The sequence below is a fragment of the Dipodomys spectabilis genome, unplaced genomic scaffold (assembly GCF_019054845.1).
Source record: "Dipodomys spectabilis isolate Male_0828 unplaced genomic scaffold, ASM1905484v1 ptg000147l, whole genome shotgun sequence".
Classification (NCBI taxonomy): Eukaryota; Metazoa; Chordata; class Mammalia; order Rodentia; family Heteromyidae; genus Dipodomys; species Dipodomys spectabilis.
In genome coordinates this window covers 19,494,243-19,518,078 of record NW_024870824.1, presented here as the reverse complement: position 1 = coordinate 19,518,078, position 23,836 = coordinate 19,494,243, and the positions used below count along the sequence as shown (strand labels likewise).

The 23,836-nt window shown below is 39.7% G+C and overlaps 1 protein-coding gene and 2 pseudogenes across 1 annotated transcript in view; 1 reads left to right on the top strand and 2 right to left on the bottom strand.

Moving 5' to 3' along the window:
* The window catches only part of LOC122118054, a 47,310-nt pseudogene extending 46,648 nt beyond the window's left edge, over positions 1 to 662 (bottom strand).
* A 1,625-nt stretch (positions 663 to 2,287) lies between these two features.
* Positions 2,288 to 23,836, top strand: part of Adamts19 (ADAM metallopeptidase with thrombospondin type 1 motif 19) — a 250,921-nt gene continuing 229,372 nt past the window's right edge. Inside the window, exons 1-2 of the mRNA XM_042692116.1 lie at positions 2,288 to 2,378; positions 2,850 to 3,433. Of these exons, the coding sequence (XP_042548050.1) occupies positions 2,288 to 2,378; positions 2,850 to 3,433 (675 nt within the window). The remainder of the gene's footprint in view (positions 2,379 to 2,849; positions 3,434 to 23,836) is intronic.
* On the bottom strand, positions 18,274 to 18,992 carry LOC122118184 (annotated as a pseudogene).

Genomic DNA, 23,836 nt, shown 5'->3' with positions numbered 1-23,836 from the left:
GGGAGTGGCTGGCCTCCCAGACAAAGAAAAGTTTAAAATTAAAATTGTCTTAAAGTTTTCTTTAAAGTCCAAAAAGACAAGTTAGGATTACCAGAAAGATTGTTTGGTAAATTCATCTGTTAAGAAAAAGTTTGAGACCTGAGATTATGTCCCTGTTGAGATCTGTCTACAGGCCTACACAGGTAGGCATTGTTGGGGCCACTAGAAATCAGGTTCCTCACCCAGCCAGAAAAATGCTTTTACAAACTAAAGTGTTAAACAGGATATGCTGCTGTAGCCCAAGAAAAGGTCTGTACATTTGTTACAGGTTAAATGTTGTATGTAAACCACTTTAAACAGGTTGCCCAGAGGCAGTGGGTGGTACTTTGAGCATAATCAGTCGCAGTTTAAAAACATCTACTGGGTTTTATTAGAAAACTCTGGCAAGTAATTGTTAGTCAATTGTTAACAATTTATAGGTAAACTCCATCTCATTGATCTCCTTGTTGCTTTAATTGGAAACAAAAAGGGTTTCTGTGACAAAGACTCCTTTTGTCACAGGTCAAAGCCACCATGAGCACAAAGAATCCCTCTAAAACTCCATCTCCCAGCTAATTACCACTGAGCCAGGATGGAGGCATGGCTGGAGACTCACCTCTAATGTCCGGCCGAAGGCTGGACATTGTGACTCTGAAGTGATAGAGTACTAGCCTCAAGCAGAAGTGCTCAGGGACAGTGCCCAGGCCTTGAGTCCAAGCCTGGTAAATGCCAAGTGGGACAAGCCATCCCAGCAATGGATGCTGAGACAACTGCAAGGATAAAGTCAATCCTGACAATGGAAAACCATGAAGAGGAGTAAGAAGAGATGACATCCTAAATGGAGTTGCTTCCCGTTTATCCTTTCAAAATTAATCAGAGTTGGGAGATCAAGAGAATTAGCTGCTTGCCCATACCTGTTTAATTTAACTTATTTCTTGGTGTCTGGGCTGGTGCCGACCATGCAAATGGGAAGTCAATTTTGAATCTGGTGTGAAAGTGTTGATACAGCCAAAGGAGAGTGGTGGAACTTTAATAAAGAAAGAGATGTATTTGAGACTCTGCCCAGAAGAAGATGGAAAGTGGAAAATAAACTTTTGTGTACAAAATAAAGTATGAAAAGTAAAACTCTCTTACCTGGATTGAGATCTTTAGAATTTTACATTACAAAACTCTGTGTGTTTGGAGAGGCATAGAAGAGAGATAGAGAGGAAGAGAAAGTGAGAGAGAGAGAGCAGGAGATAGTACCTAGCACTGAGGAATCCAGGTAATGATATAGAGCGGTGAAATGTCAATGTCTCTGATATCCTAGGAACTTTTGCCACAAACTCCATGATAATTTTTTTTTTAAATTTTGAATCTTCGGGCCTTGAAAATTTCTAAAAACAAAGATGGAAAATCCAAAGATCTTTGGCAAAAAGATGCAGCTTTGTGCTCAAGCTTGCACTAAATTTTACTTTGTGTTTTGGATACAGGGTGAACTGAACCAAAGGAGGAGTCTGAGTAAGAGAGCAGGATGGGAAGGAGAAAGGAACCCCACCAAGCAGGCAGCTCCAGGGAAAGGGGCCGCGGCAAACTGGCCTTTTCTCACTGGCCAATCAGGAGTCGGGTGGGCACTTGGGGCCTTAGCCACTCCCTCTGAACCTGCCAGCACACGTGTGGTGTTCTGGGACCTTTATCCCACAGTGCCAGACCTGGGGGGCACCCAGGGTCCTTCTTTCCGAATGGATTTGATTTTCTCCTTCCCATAGCCTGGCGATCATGTTCTCCCAGTTGCTCCCTCAAACGCGGCTGCGGTGTGCACTGCTTCACCAGAGGCTGCCAGCTAGTTTGCCAAGCCCAGGACGAGGGCCTCCACCGGCTCCGTGCGGGTGCTGGCTCGGGAGCTCTGCCCTCCACAGCCTCCGCGGCCCTGCTGGCCCAGCGAGCTCCTGGCTCCGGGCTGACTCAGAGCCTCTGGCTCTGGCCCGCTGCGCTTTGCGATCAGCACCTTTCAAAACACAGAAAATGGGATCCATCACCTAATTCTCCAGGGAGTCGGAGCGCTGCAGGGCCCCGCCGCCGCCGGCCCCGCTCCTCCCACACCCCACCCCCGCCCGGGCTCCGACGGCCTCCCGGAGCCACACCGCCTGCCCCCACCCCACCCCCTCAGGCAGACAAAGGCCCGGGCGAGATCTCCGTCCGGCCTCCCAGAGCTCCGGGCCGGCGGCTTGCTCGCAGCGGATTCCGCAGGAGGCGCGCGCTGGGCGCGGAGTTCGGCCCCGAGCGTGGTATGGGGAAGATTCGGGGGACGCGCCTGACCCACTGGTGCTGCTGCTGCCTCCTCTACCAGCTGGGGCTCCCGTGGAACGGCGTCGCTTCAGGTAAGCGGGCGCACGACCTCCCGGCGCTCCTCCAGCTCCGGGGCGAGGGCCGACGTAGGTGGAGCCCGTGAACCCGGAGATGCGAGCCTAGCCCGGGGCGGCTGGCGCTCCGTTCGCAGGCTTCGAGAAAGTAATCGCGCGCAGCAGGGACGCGCAGACTTGCCAGCCCCATTTCAAGCGTCTGAGGTGCAGCCGGTTTTCCTCCGCGCGCCGGCGGCCTCGGAGGCGCGCTGGGAGGTGTGCGTTGGTGTCCGTTCGTTCACTCAGCTGCCCACCTGCCTGGCTCCCTCCAGCCGCACAGCAAAGGACTTTTATGTTGAAAATGCGGGCTCTGTAACCCGCTCTCGAGGCGTCCGGATGGCCAGTGCTGCGGAGGTTGGGCGGGCGGCGTGGGGTACGCCCGGGGAGCGCCCGGTGCGCGGCTGCGGAGCGCGCGCCTCACGCCGCACTTCTCTGTCCGCCTGCCCGCAGGGCTGCAGCCCGTCCCCAGCCCGGACGAGTGGGAAGTCGTGTTTCCTGCGCTCTGGCGCCGGGAGCCGGGGAGTGCCGCGGGAGGTCGCGCGGGCTCCGGCGGCGGCGGCGGCGGGATCCGCACAGCTGGGTCCTCCCGCGAGGCACGCTCCGCGGCCCCCGTGCCGCCCGAGTTGCCCCGGCCTTCCTCGCCGCTGGCTTCGGAGGAGGATGACGAGCTCGAGTCGCGGGAGCTCCCCCGGGGGTCCAGCGGCCCGGCTTCCCCGTTCTCGGGTGTCCCGGCCTCACCGCCGCCGCCGCCCCCTCGGCCGTCCCCGTCCCCACCCCCGGCCCGGCTAGAGGAACCTGACAGCGACGAGGTGCTGCTGCGGATCCCGGCCTTGTCCCGGGACCTCTACCTGCTGCTTCGGAGAGACGGACGATTCCTGGCGCCGCGCTTCGCCGAGGAGCAGTGGCCGAGCTCAGGCCGTACAGCGGCCGCCCCACCCCCTCCCGCGCCGCCCAGCGCCTCCTGCTTCTACTCCGGGGTCGTGCTGCGCAACCCGGGCTCGCTGGCCTCCTTCAGCACCTGCGGCGGTGGCCTGGTAAGAACCTCTTTCCTCAGCCCCGCCTTCCAGGCTGTGCTCCTTCCTCCCAGCGCTAGGCTGGTCTGCACACACTGCTTCCCGCCTTCCAGGATGTTCGGCTGACCGCCCCCCCCCCCCCAAAAAAAAACAACAACGCACCACCTCCAGCGCTACTGAGTGAACCAGAAGCCTAGTTGAGCCTATAAATAAATACACAGGCATTTCTCTCAAATATGACATGAAATTCTCAGTTTTTCTTACTTCTTGGCACTGGTCCCACTGTTCTTTTCTCCACTCCGTTCCAGAAGCAGTGCAGTGGCTCTCCATCTTCACTTAGAAGGCCCTTTGGGAAAGTAAAAAAAAATCACTTTCTGTCAATGTGCAACATTTGATTTTTTTTTCTCCCTCCATTAAGCCAGGTTTGGAGTGAACATTACCTTCCACAAGGTGTATACTTGTGTGTGTGTGTGTGTGTGTGTGTGTGTGTTGGTTCAGAAAGTGGATAAATATACATACAATAAAAATTTAAATCATTGTTAGATGTAGAGTTCAGTGGCATTCAGTATATTCACATTGTTCCAACCATTACCACTATGGCTTTTTGTTTTTTTTTGGGTCCGGTCGTGGGGCCTGAACTCTTCAGCTCAAGGCGACCGCTCTACCACTTGAGCCACAGCGCCACTTCCGGCTTTTTTCTTTTTGCTTATGTGGTGCTGAGGAATCGAACCCAGGGCCTCATGCTTGCAAGGCGAGCGCTCTACCACTGAGCCACCTTCCCAGCCCCACCATGGCTTTTATAAATAGTTTAAAGTAAAAACTCACAAACTATGTAATATTTCTATGTAACTTTTGCTTCATGTTGCTCTTCATGAAGGGCCATTGATGAAACTCATGCAACTTACACACTAAGTGAAATATCCAACAATCAATAGTAGAAAATATCAGCAGTCACCTAAACCAATAAAATGGAGACAATGAAAAATACAAATAACTTGAAACTGGAAAATATTACCTCTGCCCATCACCCCTTAGCTCTCACAGCTACATGATCTAAATTGTTGGATAGGACTCTAGCAGATTCTCATAAACATTCAAGATTGTGCATTTTGGGGCATAAGTGAAAAAATGGGTTTTGAAAAACTGCACAACAAGTTTTAAAAATGTTTTCTGTGGAACTGATATTTGAGCACCTCATTGGGGAAAAACATTTTATGGGGCTCTCATTGTCCAATGACTTTTGGAATTGAATAGTTAAATATAGAAAGTATGGAGTGGTAAGAGCAATAGGGGGAAAAGCCTTTTACTATGCTGAAAAATGGGCTGTTGATCAGATTTTGATTTTCTAAATGAGCTATGTCCTCTTTCTATACAGGAGTGAAGGTAGAATTGTCAGTTTTTCATGTACTGGATAGGAGTTTGACATAACTCTGTGATCATAGTATGGATTTTTTGGATCACTTTTCTTATTAGCCACTCATGTATATATTCTGAACTGGGAAGTCTTTGTTATTGTTGAAAACTGATTTTGTCAGCAATACAGTATAGCAGTTTGAGTAAAAGTTTAGTAAAAGTTTGAGTAAAAGTTTGGGCAGATAGCCAAGAAATCTGGGTTTGTTACTTGTTTTGCCATGTTGCCCTTTTCACTTACAAGCTAGGGGATTAGGAGAGAGTATAACTGGTTATCTGGGATCTGGTATGAGCCTGTTTCCTGATGATGCTGAACTTTTTGCCTCTATCATATGGAAAAAATTAATTTATACATCCAATGGAAGAATAAAATGTATAAATTAAAAATGGAGGATAAAATTAGAAGTATATTGGGTGTTTATTGTATTCTAGGCCTTATATTAAAGGTAGAATTTCCTGTCGTTAGTGACTCACAGAAGAGAAGACACCTAGTCTGAGTGGTTATAAAAATGAGTCATTAGACAATGACCTGACTTCATTATGCCAGGCATAAAAGTGCTGGAACAAGAAAATGAAAAATTGAAAAACAACGATCTAGTTCTGTGACTAGATTAGATATGCACTAGAAAGAAATGATGTTACAGTGCCTTATAAAATCAAATGTCATGGGCTGGGAAGGTGGCTCAGTGGTAGAGTGCTTGCCTTGCATGCATGAGGCCCTGGGTTTGATTCCTTAGCACCACATAAGCAGAAAAAGCCGGAAGTGGCGCTGTGGCTCAAGTGGTAGAGTGCTAGCTTTGAGCTGCAGAGCTGAGGAACAGTGCTCAGGCCCAGAGTTCAGGCCCCACCACCGACAAAAGAAAAGAAAATCAAATGTCAAAAGCCTCATCTTCTAGAATATGGGAATTTTTTTTGTTTACTTGTGAGTGTTCATAAGACTTCATTACTGTTCTTCTGTGTCTTTAGAATTCCATGATACTGTAGTTCTAATGGAAGACAAAATGGTGTCTTTATAGTCTTTAGATTGGGATGAATAATTGACTGTAGCTGCCTTTGATTTGCAATAGTGCTTTTCTTCTCAGTAGAGTCATTCTGTTATCAATTGCTCAATAAGTGTTGATCACTAAGTGCCCATTCTCTCCTTGCTGTATGTAGCTAGTTTTGCTACTAACTGCTGAGCACACCTGGATTGCTGTATGTTTGAAGAAATATGAAAATATCAGTAAAATGAAACATATCTGGCTACCTAGTATGGTAAATTGACAAGCAGTTATAGGATTGGACAATTTATTCTTCACATTAGTCTAATGTGTTGTGAAAGGAAAAGGAGATAGAGTCAGGTGTTGCTCCATCAAAGTTCTTATCTTTTTGCATCTAATTTTCCTTATTTATAAAATTATAAGTTATACTCAGATGTATATCTAACCACTCCATGGGGAACCATCTGTGAGATTGGATATGCAGACAAATGTAATACTATTAGTTGTTCATGGAACAACACTGGGATGGAGGCACTTTGTAGTATTCTTTTTTTTTTTTTCCTTTTTGCTTATGTGGTGCTGAGGAATGGAACCCAGGGCCTCAGGCATGCAAGGCAAGCGCTTTACCACTGAGCCACCTTCCCAGCCCGATGGAGGCACTCTGTAGGTGAGGAAAATGCAAAAAAGAAACAAAGAAGCACTGGTATATTTCAAGGAGCTTTCACTACAACTTGCCAGTCACAAATGTAAATAGGGAGATACAAAGGATTGAGGCAGTGGAAATGTAGCCATGTTTCAGTGCTCAATGGTACAGTCTTCCTTGCTCTTCATTTCCAAGACATTGTAAGATCCCTGTTTTTTTGTGGGCACTAAGAATCACTAAGATATAAACTAACTTACTTCTTTATGTCTTTCTCTTTTTTTCTTTGTTTGTTATTGCCAGGTCTAGGCACTCTTGAGATCATGCATTTTTGCTCCTACCTAGTTGCAACTACCACTTCAGCTGTGCCTCCAGTCCATCACTTTTTCTGGTCAATTGGAGATGTTGTCTTATGAACTTTTCTGCCTGTGCTGGCTTCAAACTTCAGTCCTGCAGGTTTCAGCCCCCTGAATAGTTAGGATTATATGCATGAACTAAATTGTATTCCATGAAACAGTACAACCATATGTTTACCCCAAAGGAATAAAATAGTTAGAATACATTTAAACACTGAACTTAAGTAAAATTGGCACTTCTTTTGCCAGTGGTTAAACTGATTTCTTTTTCAGAGTAAGTAGTGGCTATTAAGTTGATAACCACTTTACTTAGTAAAAATAGGATTTTTAGCTGGGTGTGGTGGCACGTGCCTGAGTTCATAGTACTTAGGATAATGAAGCAAGAGAATAGAGAATTCAAAACTAGCCTAAGCAACATTGAGAGGATCTGCCTCAATAAACCATGACAAAAATAATATACATTGGTTAGATTTAGCTTTTGACACGAAATATAACAAATCTGTATCCCCGAGTTCCTTTATAAGAATGGTTTAAAAATTATCTTGAAGTAGATGAACAAAGGATTTTCAATTCAACATATCATTTATGTATTTAGTGAATCTTGATTAATATTGCCCCTACCATAGTTCTCCATCTCTCCCACCATCCCCTTCAGTTACCTTTTCATATGTATTCAGTGAATATTTACTGTATTTAATGTATTTACCCATGCTTCCTCTCTCTACTTGGATGAAAAAATTTGAAAGTATTACATACTATAGCAACTTTTGAGCAAGATATATATATATATATATGTAAAATTTTGAACAAGTCATATATAATGTATATTTATATACTACATAATATATACCTTATAATATTAATATTTACAATTGTTTATATGTAATTTTAATATATAATTATTTACAAATTATAAATACATATATAGTATATTAAGTATAAAACTTGTTCAAGCCAGGTGCCGGTAGCGCACACCTATAATCCTAGCTACTCAGGAAGCTGAGATCTGAGGATCACGTTTCAAAGCCAGCCCGGGCAGGAAAGTCCGTGAGACTCTTATCGTCAATAAAATACTAGAAAACTGGAAGTTGCACTGTGGCTCAAGCGGTAGAGCGCTCGCCTTGAGCTGAAGAGTACAAGGACAGTGCCCAAGCCCAGAGTTCAAGCCCCATGATCGATAAAAAAAAAACCCCAAAACTTGTTCAGTGTACTATACATAAATGTATATGATATATATAAAATTGGTTAAAAATATATATACTAGATAGACTATACATAATATATATAAAATATCATAAATGTGTATGTGCGTGTGCGCATGTGCTGGCCCTGGGGCTTGAACTTAGGGCCTGAACATGGTTCGTGAGCTTTTTTTAAGTTCAAGATTAGTGCTCTACCACTTGAGCCACATCTCCAGTTCCAGAACTTTTAGTAGTCACTTGGAAATAAGATTCTCCTAGGCTTTCCTGTCTGATCTGGCTTCAAATTGTGAGCCTCAGATTTCAGCCTCCTGAACAGCTAGGATTATTGGCATGGGCCATCTGTACCTTGTACAAGTTGACATTTTTAGGCCTCTAGTTTGTACTAGTCATAATAACAAGAATCAGGTGAGAGCAGGTATCAGGGAAGGACTAAGGGAAGGGAGCACAGAACAAGTACACACGTAAATGTTAGATGATAAACGTTACTTAGTTATATATTTTTTTCAACCCAACCTATATTTAGAAATGGTAGAATAGATATTCTAAATGAATCTAAAGCACTATTACAAAGATTGCTCGCAGAACTTCAGACATATTGCTTATCCCTTGAAGGACTAACATCAGTTTACCTGGGATGAGTGGAAGACATGTAAACAGCAGGAAACATCTATGAATGGCTGAATTGTACCAGAGTGTTACTGAGCTCTCAGGCAAAGGAAAAGTAGCATACTAAGCAGAAGAATGCTGGGTATAACAGTAGAATTGGATATTTTCTAACATTGATTATGCCAAACAGTGGATGCCACATGGATGTTCTTAGGAAAGAAAGCAGAAATTAGAGACAGAATTTTCCTGAGCATGTTGGTAAGACCCAGAGCATAGAGAGCTCTTGCCTCCTAGTACCCAGCAGAAGTTCCTGTTTCAAGTCATAGGAGGGTAGCTGAATAAACTGAAAAATAGTCACAGTAGATAGGTAAGAAGGAAGAGAAAAACAAGATGACATAACACTAACAAAATTAATAGACCAGATAGAAAACTTCAACAGATTACAATGTTTAAAAGAGTGACAGAACATTCATATTCATTGAAAATATCAGTGAAAAATATAGGAAAACTCCTACTTCTAAAAAGCAATTAAATATAATACGATGAAATTGAATGAACATTACAAAAAAATCCTTTTCAGCAATTGAAATAATAGGTAAAGTTGAGATGTGATAGATCCAAACTGGCAAATTATTTCAAAATGCAGTACAAAGGACAAATAGAAACAGAATAGAAGCTAATTTTATGTGTGTGTGTGTACTGCACTAGTTCTTGGGCTTGAAAGCAGGGCCTGGGCATTGTCGCTTAGCCTTCTTTTCCTCTGACTCTTGAGTCACAGCTCTACCTCTGGCTTTTTGGTGGTTAATTGGTTATGAATCCCACAGTTTTTCATGCCCAGGCTGGCTTTTGACCACAAACTTTATATCTCAGCCACTTTAGCTAGGATTACAGGCATGAACTACTGGCATGTCCCTAATTCTTTTTAAAAATCAAAGATCAAAAATTTAAAATACATGCACCCTACCCTATTTTCGTGTGACATCAGACTCACCAGCATTGAGTTTTGGTGAGATAAATGGTGCTCCAGGTGAGCTGTGCTCAGCATCGATATAGGATTCATATTTGGTATAAATAACAGCAATTTGTACTCAAGAGTCCAGGTTTTTGAGATTTTTATTTCTTTTATAGCTGTATTAAATAACATTAAAGCATCTTAAAACATACCTCTAGGGGCTGGGAAAGTGGCTCAGTGGTAGAGCGCTTGCCTTGCACGCATGAGGCCCTGGATTCGATTCCTCAGCATCACATAAGCAAAAAGAAAAAAGCTGGACGTGGCGCTGTGGCTCAAATGGTAGAGCGCTAGCCTTGAGCTGAAGAGCTGAGGGACAGCGCCCAGGCCCAGAGTTCAGGTCCCACGACCGGAACCCCCTCCCCCCCCAAAAAAACATACTTCTTTTTCTCAAAGTTTTCAATAAAAGCCAAAGTATATATTATGCTCATGGCTTTAAAATTTAGTACTTGATTAAATTACTTAATTACAAAATGTGCCTACATGTGTCTCCTCCTAGGAATAGCACTCAATAGGTAGTACTCTGTAGGTATGCCACTTTGCCTGTAATGTATATCTGTGCTAAGAAGCACGTGTGTTGTTAATTTGGAGAGAAAATATTGTTTTTCTCAACTGATTCTTATTGTGTTTGTCCTATTTCCTTGATATTGTAAGTGTTCAGTGTCTCTTTACTAATGAAATAACTGGGTTTTTAAGCACACATAATGCCTTTAGTGCACTTTTTCATTTTTTCCATTTAATATTTAGAATAGCAGAGATGATATAGTGATGCATAGGACAAATTTCTGTATTTAGAATGGGAGAAACATGCAGAAATTCCACTCTTATTTAAGGATAGAATGGATTGTGATAAGCAGAACAATACAGATGATAGTGCAAGCTATTTTCTATATTAATAGTTAATATACTATCTAAACATGTTTCAGTTGCTTGAGAGAATTCAGAAATGGGTTAATTTTGCAAGAACTATTACCTATTTAATAATAAAATAATTGTACTTATTTGATACTTATTAACAGTGATAAACCATGTATATTTTCAAATAAGAAAACCTTTAAAGTAGTTTTAATGCAACACTAAATAGAACATATTTACATGGAGTTAATGTGCATTGAATGTTTCCATGTCACTGTAATTGTATTTCTCCCTCTTCTACAGTCTTTGTATTTTCTAAATGAATAATAATCAGCAAGAGGTTACCAGATCTTGATTGACAGCATATTAAATTAGAGAAGTAAGCTTCATGAAGTTGAGAGCAATAGAGAACCAGTGGACCTATTGAATTATGTTGTTTTGGAGTTTCCTGGAAAGTTTTGACTTACTCTTAGATAAGTGCAGAGTATAATTAGATACAGAGTTCATTTAAGGCGCAGCTGTCGCCAGCACATCATCCCATATTCATTTTTATTTTAAAGCCAAGCCCTGGACTGAGAAAAGTAAGAAAATGAGAGTGTGGCTATTTCAATGTTGCCCAAATATTTTTTACAGAATGACTATGTGATAGGTTTGGGAAAAACCATAGGGATTAGATAATTTCATTTTGCTATATTCAGTAAGAAAACTTTATTTTATAAGGAATGTGCATATATTTGTAATCAATGAACTCAAAGCTTAGAGAATGAAATTGCTGAACTCAGGCCAGTTTTGACATTCTATTCTTCTGTTTGCCTATTGCTTTCTATTCCTTAAAATAAAGAGGAGAAAGGGAGACCTAACATATATTTCCTCCTTACAACTCATTCAGAGTAGAAATGTAAAGGTTACCAGATCTTTTTGAGTGTCCTTGCCTCAAGTCAACTTAACCTAAAATCAATGTTCCTACTGCATAAGCCCTTCAACCTGGCTCTCTTGATGCTCTGTTAGCAAAGTGTGCTTTCCAGACATCAGTATTAAAATCATGGCCAGAGTGACAGGGGAGATGGCGTTTTGCTGGAGTGTAGTTGGGTCTTCTGCATTAAAAATCAAGCTAAAATTCAAGGGCAGTCATCCTAGTTGCTCTTGAAAACATAGAGATCAAGCCGGGCACCAGTGGCTCACACTATAATCCTAGCTACTCAGGAGGCTGAGGTCTGAGGATCGCATTTCTAATCCAGCCCAGGCAGGAAAGTCTGTGAGACTCTAAACACCAATAAATCACTAGAAAACTGGCGCTGTGGCTCAAGCGGTAGAGTGCTGCCTTGAGCTGAGGAGCTGAGGGACAGTGCCAAAGCTCAGGGTTCAAGCCCCATGACCAACCAAAAAAAAAAAAACAAAACAAAAAAGCAACCAAACAAACAAAAAGAAGAAGAAAAACATAGAGATCAATATCCTTAATGAACATTTTTTCATGCTCTGAATATTTTACCCTAGACACTTTCATTTAATTTTAATGCTCTCCTAGTTTCTTTTTTTTTTCCAGCTCAAATATGGAATGCCTCCTATTCTTGCCTTCTAATACCCTCTCATGAACCTATTCATGTATCATTGAGCCAAAAGGGATTTCATGGATTTTACATGAAATATGTAGAATAGCAGGGATACTAGAGTGATGCATTATTAATCAACTGACTATAAATATGAAATATTAGACTGAAGTTGAAGTCTGCTTTTCATCTTAGAGTCTGGAAGTAAATCAAGCTAAATTATTTTGAATAATAGTTCAATATTGATTTTTATATATTACTTGTATAAGGGAGGTTCATTGTGGTATTTAAACTCATGTATACAACACACTTGGATGAAATCACTCCCCACCCCATCCTCATTTTCCCATACAGTCCTAAATTTCAATAATGTCTTTTGCACACACCCACACACACCGATGTGTAAACATGTATTTACACCTTTTAGGTCTAGATTCTGCAAATAAGCATGGTCAGATTGTATTATAATTAGTATGGTCATTACTTTAGGGGTGCTATCACAGAAGGCTTACTCTAGCTGATTCAGAAGTCATTATGAATAATAATGCCTAAGAGTGGTATCACTGGATTTTAGGGGTAGTTCTACTGATACATTTTTTGAGGAATTTTGTGGTGATATTTATAATAGTTGCAGTAGTTTACATTCCTAAGAGCATGTCCAGCCTTTCACATCCTCCCTAGCATTTGTGGTGGTTTTGATTCTCAATGATGGTCATTCTGCCTGAGATAGAATATTGAATTTTGGTTTGCGTTTTTCTTTATGAACATGTCACCAATTTATTCTTTTCCCTTGATGAATAATATTGCATTGTCTGGATTCACCGTATATTGATTACCTCTTAATCAGTTGCTTTGCTTTTGGATTACTCCTATGTTTTGGCTACTATGAATAATGAACAGTTACCCCCTCCCTCATTTTCTCCTGCTTTCCCCCTCTCCCAACTCCCGCTTCCCCAAGTTTTAAAGTTCATTTCCAACATAGTGTCTTGTGAGTATTGCTGTTGCATTGGTTCACTCTTTGTCTCATCATTTCCTCAAAGCAGATAGACTTATATAAGAAAAAGGGTACAGAAATCAAAAACAGTGACAACAGGGCATAAATCAAAGGGGAATAAAAAGAGGAGTAACTGCAAACAGTACATTATATAAAGCTCTTGTTTCCATTTCTTGGAGTTCATTTTGATAAGCTTCATTTTATATGGCCATATGAACCTAGCTGTTGAGAAATTATGATCTTCTATTAAGAATGTCATAGACATATTGTAATTATTACAAATGAGGGAAAACGTGCAACCTGTGTTTCTTTGAGTCTGGCTTGCTTTGCCTAATATAATTTTTTTCAAAGTCTTTCCATTTCCTTACGAATAGGGCGATGTCATTCTTTCTGATGGGAGCATAGAACTCATTGGGTATATATCCCAAATTTTCTTGATCTATTCATCTACTGAGGGGCATTTGGGTTGGTTCTGTATTTTAGCTATGGTAAATAATGCTGCAATGAACATGATTGTGCTGGTAGGTTAGTGTGGTCTTGTTATCTTGTGATCATGTGGGTAAATGCCCAGGAGTGGGATTGCTGGATCAGAGATGAACTCTGTTTAGTCTTTTGAGGAACCTCTGTAATTTGCTTTCCATAGTGGTTGAATAAGTTTATATTCTCACAATGTAGTAGCATTCCCTTTTGTTGACATCCCTGGCAGCATCTGTTATTATTAGTTTTCCTGATAATGGCCATTTTAACTGGGGTGAGGTAGAATCTCAATGTGTTTTGCTTTGCATTTGCTCTTGAACATTTCTTTTTGTTTCTATTAGCTATTCTTGCTTTTCTTCAGAGAGGTCACTCTTTAAGTGTTTAGCCTACTTATTAATTAAATTGTTGTTTCTTTGAGGATTTTTTTCTGGGGGAGGCGGTTAAATTTTTGACCTCTAATATATTTTAGATATGAGGCCCTTGTCTGTTGTATAGCTAGTAAAGCTCTTCTTCCAATCGGTGGGCTTTCTAATTACCTTGCTAGCTATGTCCTTTGCCATTCAGACTATGAAATATAATCATTTATCCATCCTTTCTTGGATTTGTTGTATTTCTAGATATTTTTCTCCTTTTCTTATTTATTGTAAAGTTAATGAACAACGGGGTACAGTTACATAAATTAAATGATGAGTACATTTCTTTTTGGAGACTTGCTCCCTCCTACATTTTCCCTTTCTTTCCCATCCCCACTCCCTTTCCTCCCAAGTTGTAAAGCTCATTTTCAACCTAGTGTCTAGTGAATATCACTGTTGCATTAGTTGTCCGGCCGATTCCCTTTTCCTTTGTGAATCAAATAAATTTATATGCAAGACAAAGGATACAGCAAATAAAACAAAAACAAAACCACAAACAGACAAACAAAAACAAAAAAAAGAGAAAGAAAGAAAAAAGAAATAACTGCACACTGTACAATATAGAAACCTCTTGTTTCCAATTATTGGAGTTCATTTTGATAGGCTTCATTGTATATGATCATATGTACCTAGCAATTGGGCTATTGTTAACCTTTGCTAAGAATATCATAGACATAATCTAGTTATTAGAAATGAGGGAAACTATGCAAGCTATGTTTTGGGACCATGGCTTGCTATTTAATATAATTTTTTTCGAAGTCTTTTCATTTCCTTATGAATAGGGCAATGTCATTCTGATGGAAGCATAGAACTCCATTGTGTATATATACATACCACATATTCTTGATCTACTGAAGGGCATCTGGGTTGATTCTGCATCTTGGCTATGATAAATAATGCTGCAATAAACATAGTTGTTCTGGTAGCTTTCATTTGGCCTTGTTTGTGGTCATGTGGGTAAATGCCCAGGAGTGGGATTGCTAGGTCATATAGGGAGTTCTATGTTTGCCTTTTGAGGAACATACATACTACTTTCCAGAGTGGTTTACACCTCTACAACCAGTGTAGTAGCCATGTCCTTGCCAGTATCTGTTACTAGTTTTCTTCATAATGGCCATTCTAACTTGGGTGAGGTGGAATCTCAGTGTTTTGATTTGCATTTCTTTTATGAACCTTTTTCTTCATGTGTCATGGCCATTCTTTCCTCTTCAACTAAGTCTATCTTTAAGTCTTTAGCCCACTTGTTAATGGGGTGGTCGTTTCTATGGGAATTCATTTTGAGGTTATTTAATTTTTTGAGTTCTAAGTATATTTTAGATATGAGGCCATGATCTGTTGTTTGGCTAGTGAAAATCTCCCCATCTGTGGGTTTTCTGTTTATCTTGCTAGCTATGTCCTTTGCCATGCAGAAACTCTGCAGTTCAGTGCAATCCCATGTTCTAACCTTTCTTTGATTTGTGTTTCTGTGTCTTTATTAAGAAGGTTTCAGCTCTTACCAAGGTGCCCAAGTGTTTCCCCTATTCTTTCCTATAATATTTTCAGGATATGTTTTGCCTTGAAGTCTTTGATCCACTTGCAACTGATTCTGTTGCAGGGTAATATATAAGGATCTAACTTCTGTTTTCTACACATGTATAGCCACATCTGCCAGCACCATTTGTTGAAGAGGCTGTCTTTTTTCCATCCTGGGCTTTTGGTTCTCTTATCAAAGATTAGGTGGCCATATCTATTCCATTGGTCCTTGGGCCTATTCTTGTACCAAGCTGTTTTAATTACTACAGGTTTGTAATAGAGTTTGAGGTTTGGTATTGATAGTCCTCCTGCACTGTTCTTGCTAAAGAAGATTTTCCATGTTGTCATTTATTTCTGTGCCTTGTAATTGATAATTTTTTTTTTTTGTCAGTTGTGAGGCTTGTACTCTGGGCTTGGGTGCTGTCCCTGAGCTCTTCAGCTCAAGGGAAATACTCTACTATGAGCCACAGCACTACTTCTGGTTTGGAGATAAGAGTCTAACAGACTTTCCTTGGCTAGACTGGCTTTGAACCACAATCCTCACATCTCAGCCTCATGAGTAGTTAGGATTACAGGTGTGAACCTCTGGTGCTTGGCTATAATTTATATTTTTAGTGGCTTCTATCTCTTTATTTAAGCTTTGTTTTGGTTCTTGTATGGACTTCTTTTTTTTTTTTTTTTTTTTTGGGTCCGGTCATGGGACCTGAACTCTGGGCCTGGGCGCTGTCCCTCAACTCTTCAGCTCAAGGCTAGTGCTCTACCACTTGAGCCACAGCGCCACTTCTGGCTTTTTTTCTTTTTGCTTATGTGGTGCTGAGGAATCGAACCCAGGGCCTCATTCATGCAAGGTAGGCGCTCTACCACTGAGCCACCTTCCCAGCCCTTGTATGGACTTCTTTACTTCCTTCATTTGTTTATCTGTGTCTCTCATATCATTTAGCTGATTGACTATTTTTCATAGGGCTTCCTTTCCTTCTCTTGAAATTCATTTGGGTAACCTGATCATGCTCATGCATAGTCTTGTGTAGACTTTCTATCTTTTTTCATTAAACATGTATTTCAGCAGTGTTTTTAAAACATTTTGAGAACTATCTTCTAGGACCTTCAGTTTCTGCTACATTGCCTGGTTATTTTGTGTGGTAGTTGAGGCTCCTTTACTTGCCATTTTTTTTCTCTCACGATTCTATGGTTTGTTCTGCTCATTTTGAAACAAAAGCAAATGGAAAATCACAACCATACACAGTTTAAAGTAATAAATGATCCCAGAATCCTACTATTGCATAGATATTAAATCAGAGGTTAGAAATCTTAGGTATGTATTCCCTTATCTAAATACTCCATCACTTTTATTGGGAAAGAAGTATTGTGGTGCGGAAAATGAGATTATGTATAGTAGTTGTCAGTGAACAAATCTGTTATTAGGGTCAGGATAAACCAAACCAATCTGAAAATCTAAGATGAACCAAATAGACAGAGTCAAAATGGAAACAAATACAGTTAAACTAACTGGAAAACAATTAGGTAACAAATGAATAAAGACAAAAAAAAAAAGAAGGACTAGAAATAAAAGAAAGCAAATTAAAGTGAAATTAAAAGAAATAGAAATAGAAAAATAAAGGAAGGAACCAATAAGAATAGAAGAATAAAGAAAAGGAAAGAAAAAGAAGGAAAAAACTAAAACCTAAAATCTAAAAATAAAAAAATAGAGAATTGAACAAGAAAAAATAAAGCCAGAATTAAGTATGCACACACATGTAGTTTTATTTAATGGATATGAAACACATTTGTTTTACTTCATCTTACATATTCATCTTACTGTTGATTTATCCTAACTTTTATCAGTATATGCCATCTTATCTACCAAGTACCAGGCTGGATTGTGAAACTGGAAACTGAACCAAATTTGGTATGGATATGCTTTTGGACTAATTAGTGGTATTAAAGGAAGTTATAGAAAATGTTTTAAAATGTTATCAAATTTCCATGACCTTGAAGATCTTTTAGTGCTACAATTGAGTATTTTTGGATGTATTTCATAATCTTTACTGTCTAAGCTAGAAAATAATTTGGACATTATCACCAAAGTGATATCTGTACATTTAATTGATAGATAATGTGACTATATTTATCTTAAATACTATTATCTATGAAAATGTTATATGGAAATTAAGTGGAAATAGCAGGTAATGAAAAAGGAATAATTTGGAAATTTCTATTTTCTTTACCTTTCATTGTATTAGTCTCAGATTTAAAGCATTTCAGTCTACAAGATCCTATTGGTACCCAAGATAGTCTCATCTTAATAGCATGTGTTAGAATATTCAGTGAAGTCCTTATAAAGTAGCTCATATTTTCAAAATCCAATGGCAGCTTCAAGTCTCAAATTGAAACTCAGGATACAAACTTTCTTAAGGCAATGATATCAATCTTCTTTTTGTTATATGATATTCTAATCGGTATCATTGGTTTCTGTTTTTAATTTTTAATGGATGAACAACTCAGTCATACCTTTTAAGATAAATTAATGTTACTACATTTTATTTTTTAATGTATAAATGATTTAATTATACTCTTGGTAAGTTTAGAACATTATTTTGTGAGGATAATTTCCTTTTTAAAAATTTTTGTTATTTCTGTCAGTCCTGGCACTTGTACTCAGGGCCTGGGCACTGTCCCTAAGCTTTTTTGCTCAAGGCTAGCACTCTACTACTTTGAGTTATAGCATCACTTCTGGCTTTTTCTGTTTATGTGGTACTGAACCCAGGGTTTTATGCATGCTAGGCAAGCCCTCTACCACTAAGCCACATTCCCAAACCAATAATTTCCATTTGTTAGAGCAAAAAAGAGATGGTTTGCAGCCTTAGAGCTGAGGAATACCTTTGATTTTGGCTAGAATTTGTGAATCCACACCTTTCTGATCAATCTTGTGCTGCTCTGTAACCTCTTGTTGCTCTTTTTCTGTGTTGAAGATTTCATCTTCCTGGTATCTGGGCTTCTGTGGCTTCTTCTAATCGTCGGTGAGGTGTTAGGGTATTTTCACCTTGCTGATATGAATTTTTGTGGAGGTGGCAATAACATTTATGGTGTGTTTTATGCAAAGGAATATGATTGAGGGACAGAGGTACAGACACGCCACTGCCAAGCAGCTTCAAGAAAACCAAAAAAATCTCTTGCCTCTGTGGCGCTCAGAAAGGATGATGAGGATGGTCCCTGGAGTGATGCTTTGTGACAGGGCTTTGTGACTTGGCTCAACAGCCTAACCACCCAGGGTTCCACCGTTCTTGTTACCAACAACTGGTTATGTGACAGTCGCCCAAACTTTCTCCTTTTTCTTTTCAACCCAGACTTGGCAGCCAAGTATTTCCTCTTGTACATGGCTTTTCTGGAATACATTGCAGACTGAGAGTGTCTGTCAATTCCTTATTCCAGGATTGAGTTTGGGCTGTAGTGGGGCCTTCCTTTCTTGTTTTTTTGTTCAGTCTCGGGATTAGCCTTCTCTGCCTTGCCATTGGTACTGGCCTTCTCTGCTTCAGGTTTCTTCTTCTTAGTGTCTGTCTTTTCAGCCTTTTCACCAAGCATCTTGCAAGACAGGGAAGCTGCATTTTTATTTTTAATCAATTATTTTTATTACCTTTAGTTGTGCAGAGATTTCAATTCAACATGTCAGATTGTGGTACAATTCCTCTTCATCATTGCCACTCTCTTTAAACTTTTTGCTTTTATATTTTCTAGGAATCAAGTTTTTAGTTGTACAAACATTTAGGAAATTTCTGTCTTTTTAAGATTTTTTTTCCAGTACTGGGGCTTGAACTCAGTGCCTGGGCACTGTCCCTGAGGTTCTTTATTTTAAAATATATTTTTTTATTGTAAAGAGGGGTTACAGTTACATGAGCAAGGTAATGAGTCCATTTCCTATACAGCGTTATCCAGCGTTGTTATTCCCTCCTTTGTTTTTCCCCTACCATCCCTTTCCTCCCCACCTCCCCAACTCCTCCCCTGCCAAAGTTGTAAAGTCCCTTTTCAACATAGTGTCTTGTACATCTCATCCTGTATCCTTATTTCAGCATTTTGTTATTTCCCTTCCCCTCCCCAAATTAGAAAAATTTATGTACAAGATACAGGACACTGGAATCAAATACAGTGACAATAGGGGTTACACCATGGGAAAAGAACATACAAAGAAACAAAAAAAAAAATCACATAGTACGTTATAAGTACATTAAAAAGAACAACAAGAAAGATAAAAATCTCTGTGTCCCTATCTTGGAGTTCATTTTGCTTAGCATCTCAGGTATGGAACCAACCAAGAGGCACCTCAGTAGATGAATGGATCAAGAAAATGTGATATATGGGGCTGGGAAGGTGGCTCAGTGGTAGAGTGCTTGCCTTGCATGCATGAGTCCCTGGGTTCAATTCCTCAGCACCACATAAGCAGAAAAAAGCTGGAAGTGGCGCTGTGGCTCAAGTGGTAGGGTGCTAGCCTTGAGCTGAAGAGCTGAGGGACAGCACCCAGGCCCAGAGTTCAGCCCCCACAACTGACAAAAAAAAAAAAAAGAAAATGACACACACACACACACACACACACACACACACACACACACACAATGGAATTCTATTCCTCCATCAAATAGAATGACACAGCTCCATTTGTTAGGAAGTGGAAAGACTTGGAAAAAATAAGTTAAGTAAGCCAGACTCAAAGAAACATAGGTCCCAGGGTTTCCCTTATCTGAAATAACTAGTATATGTCTAGGACAAGCAGAAGAGATCAAAAGCTATGTACATATGACCATATAACCTGATGCTGAGCTTCTTTTTTAAATTTTATTTTATTGTACAGATGCTGTACACAGGTGTTAGTCCCTGAGCTTCTTTTGACTCCAGACTAGCACTCTACCACTTGAGCCACAGTACTACTTTTGGCTTTTTCTGTGTATTTTGTGCTGAGGAATTGAACCCAGGGCTTCATGTATGCTAGGCAAGCACTCTACCACTAAGGCACATTCCTAGCCCCAATGTCCATCTTTTTAAATGAGGACTTTGACATTGTTTGCTAGGATAGTAGATAGTGTTTATCCCTTGCCTATCATCACAGGGGTCCCAGGTGCTGGAACAAATTATTGACTACAGTCTTCTAATGTTGTATTTTTTAAATCCTCAAGTGTTGTTCTGGCCAAATAGAATTGTAAGAAATTCACAATATGTAATTTAATCTAAAAATTGAACGTAATCTCACATGTTACAATGTGAAGCTCAAAATAAAATGCCATTTACGCAAAACAAAACAAAACACAAAAACATATCTTACAGGGAGCTAAGAGTGATTTTATTATTGGCTCATTATCACTAAATTTGAGAGTTAAAGCAAAAATGTAGTAATTGATGTTTGAAAATGAAGTGTTAGAGTCGGCCTGATTACATTAGAGGTGCTCTTGTCTCCCTTAGCTAAGATAGCCCAGAATGTTGGTTGAGTGAAAGCTCCCCAAATACTAACTTGGGTAACTTTAGAAAAACTTATATTGTTTCCTTTTGCTTTACTTTCTTTCTTTCTTTCTTTTTTTTTTTTTTTTTTGCCAGTTGTGGGGCCTGAACTCTGGGCTTAGGTGCTGTCCCTCAGCTCTTCAACTCAAGGCTAGCACTCTACCACTTGAACCACAGTGCCACTTCTGGCTTTTTCTGCTTATGTGGTGCTAAGGAATCAAACCCAGGGCCTCATGTAAACAAGGCGAGCACTCTACCACTTAGCCACCTTCCCAGCCGTTGTTTTAGTTTCAGTATCTTACGATTGAATAATAAACATATACCAATACCTGATGCCATTTTGCTTATTAAATAAAATGGAGATGAAAACAGATAGAAATTGTTTTGGTCAAGCAATAAACACACTACTATCCTTTATAAAATGTTATCTGCTAGTATTTTTGAAATTAAGGAAGTGAAGACTAAATTAAGATAAAATAAATGACAGTTTACCCATGTATAATTTGAACGTTAATTTGTTTGAACAGAGCTGAGAGGAAACCCTCTGCATTCCAAGGGAGAAGGGAGCTGTTGGTGGATGGAGTAGTTGAATGAAGATTTTCTCACCACCATTCTTTTACCAAAATTCCTATCCACATTTTAGTGCTAAAATATCATCTAGGGACAGACCTTTAGAAATGGGTTGACACTTCCCCACTCAGGTATAGACAGTGACATACTGACACTCCTGGTCAAATGATCAAAGTAAGCATACATGATCACTCAGCAGAGATGATGAGTTTACTTGTATTTTTGTCTCAACCTTTTGATTTCCAATATGGCCTTCAAAATCTTCAAAGCAGTATGTAGGGCACAGAAATTAGGAGACATTATACATTGGAAGCTTGATAGGCATCTTGTAGATGCTTGTGCTAAGTTCAAAGGAATAATTATATTTGTAGTGATGTGATGACAGGCAGATAAAGTTAATATCTAGGTGGTTCTAGGAATCAAAGAGTTATCAGGTAAAATTAAATAAATATGAAATATTTATGAAATATTGAAGAAATCTATGTGAAGTTGAAGTGTAGGAGGTTAAGGAGACTCTGTTCAATTTCCAGTACTACTAAATATGTTCAATAGGTAAGAAGTAACCAATAAATATTTTTAAAAACATTTCATTGCATCCCAGGATAGTGGAAGAATTTTTAGAATAAAACATCATCTTATTCAATTATCTTTTAAAATGTTGTGTTTTATAAGCATCTTTTAAATTGTCACTCAATGTAGGTCACATAGTTTATTTACAATTATTTTGTAAGTATGGGACATAATTTTTACAGACATTTTTTTTGGGGGGGGGTCTGGTCGTGGGGCCTGAACTCTGGGCCTGGGCGTTGTCCCTCAGCTCTTCAGCTCAAGCCTAGCGCTCTACCACTTGAGCCACAGCGCTACTTCTGGCTTTTTTCTTTTTGCTTATGTGGTGCTGTGGAATAGAACCCAGGGCCTCATGCATACAAGGCAAGCTCTTTACCACTAAGCCACCTTCTCAGCCCCTCACAGACATTCTTTAATTGTGTTTTCTCTTGTGCATTACGGAAGTACTTTCTTTTCATTGAAGCTGATGAACTTTTGAATGTCCAAATCTTTGTTTAAGGTCCGGGTAAAAATTGCCCTTCAACTTATTTACACCAATGATTCTGCCACCAACATTGTTTCAGAACCCATTATTCCAGTACCCTTTACTTGCTAATTTGTTAATTTTACATGTTTTCCAATTCAATGACTTGTTTCCTTCCTAATCTCAATTCTTCAGTGATTATCATGGGCCTCTTCACCCACATGTCAATTTCATACTTGTTTATTTTTAATACATTCATAATACATGCTACAACTATTTCCTCCAGCTTACTAAGTGTGTTTTTGAAAAAAGTAAAATTAGGTTATAAGTTTTATGTTTCAGTGTAGGTAATTTTCATAACATAATCCAGTAGATTTGTCAAGCATAAAGTCCATACTAAGTTGATCTCCCATTCACCACTCACTTTTGTTTTTTCCACATTATTCTCCATATGTTTGATGGTCTACTTTCTTGTTCCATTTGACAAGGCCAAAATAATACTGTAATTCTCATACTGTGTCCTCTATCTTTGCTATTACACTATCAAACATCACATGTTCTGTTTTCTCTACCCTCAAAATCCAATTCTAATGTTGACAATATCACCTAGGCCCAAACCACCCATGACTTCTGTTACAAATTATTATTTATTCCTATATTATTCATAACTTTTGGTATCAGTTATTATAATTATTCACTATTATATTCTTAACTTTTTAAAATTTAATTTAATTTTATTTTATTTGTGAACATACTGTACAGAGGGGTTACAATTACATGGGCAGGATAATGCGTACATTTCTTACCAAGCATTGCAGCCTCCTCCTTTGTTTACCCTTCACCTCCTTTCCCAGCCTCCCCCCTCCCCCCCCAATCCCAATCCTTCTCCTTCCCCCCTCCCCCCCCCCTCCCACCGACGTTGTAAAGCTCGTCTTGGACATGACAACTTGTACTTCTCATTGTTGCAACAGGTCCACCTGTATCCTTAAACAACTGGTTTTTCCCCATCTCCTCCACAAGTTATACTGACATCAAATATAATGAAAGCAGGGGTTATACTGTGGGGGAGGGACAAAGCAACAAAGATAATCTTATAAATGTGTTAGAAACACATGCATGAAATAAAAAAACATTAAAATACATATCTAAGGGTTCATTTTCCTGACATCACATTATCTGACCTTTTCCGCTTGACTCATACATATACTAGATATTGCAAATAAGGGAAACCATGGGACCTATGTTTCTTTGGGCCTGGCTTACTTCGCTTAATATAATTTTTTCCAAGTTTTTCCATTTCCTAACACATGGGGCAATGTCATTCTTTCTGATAGAGGCATAG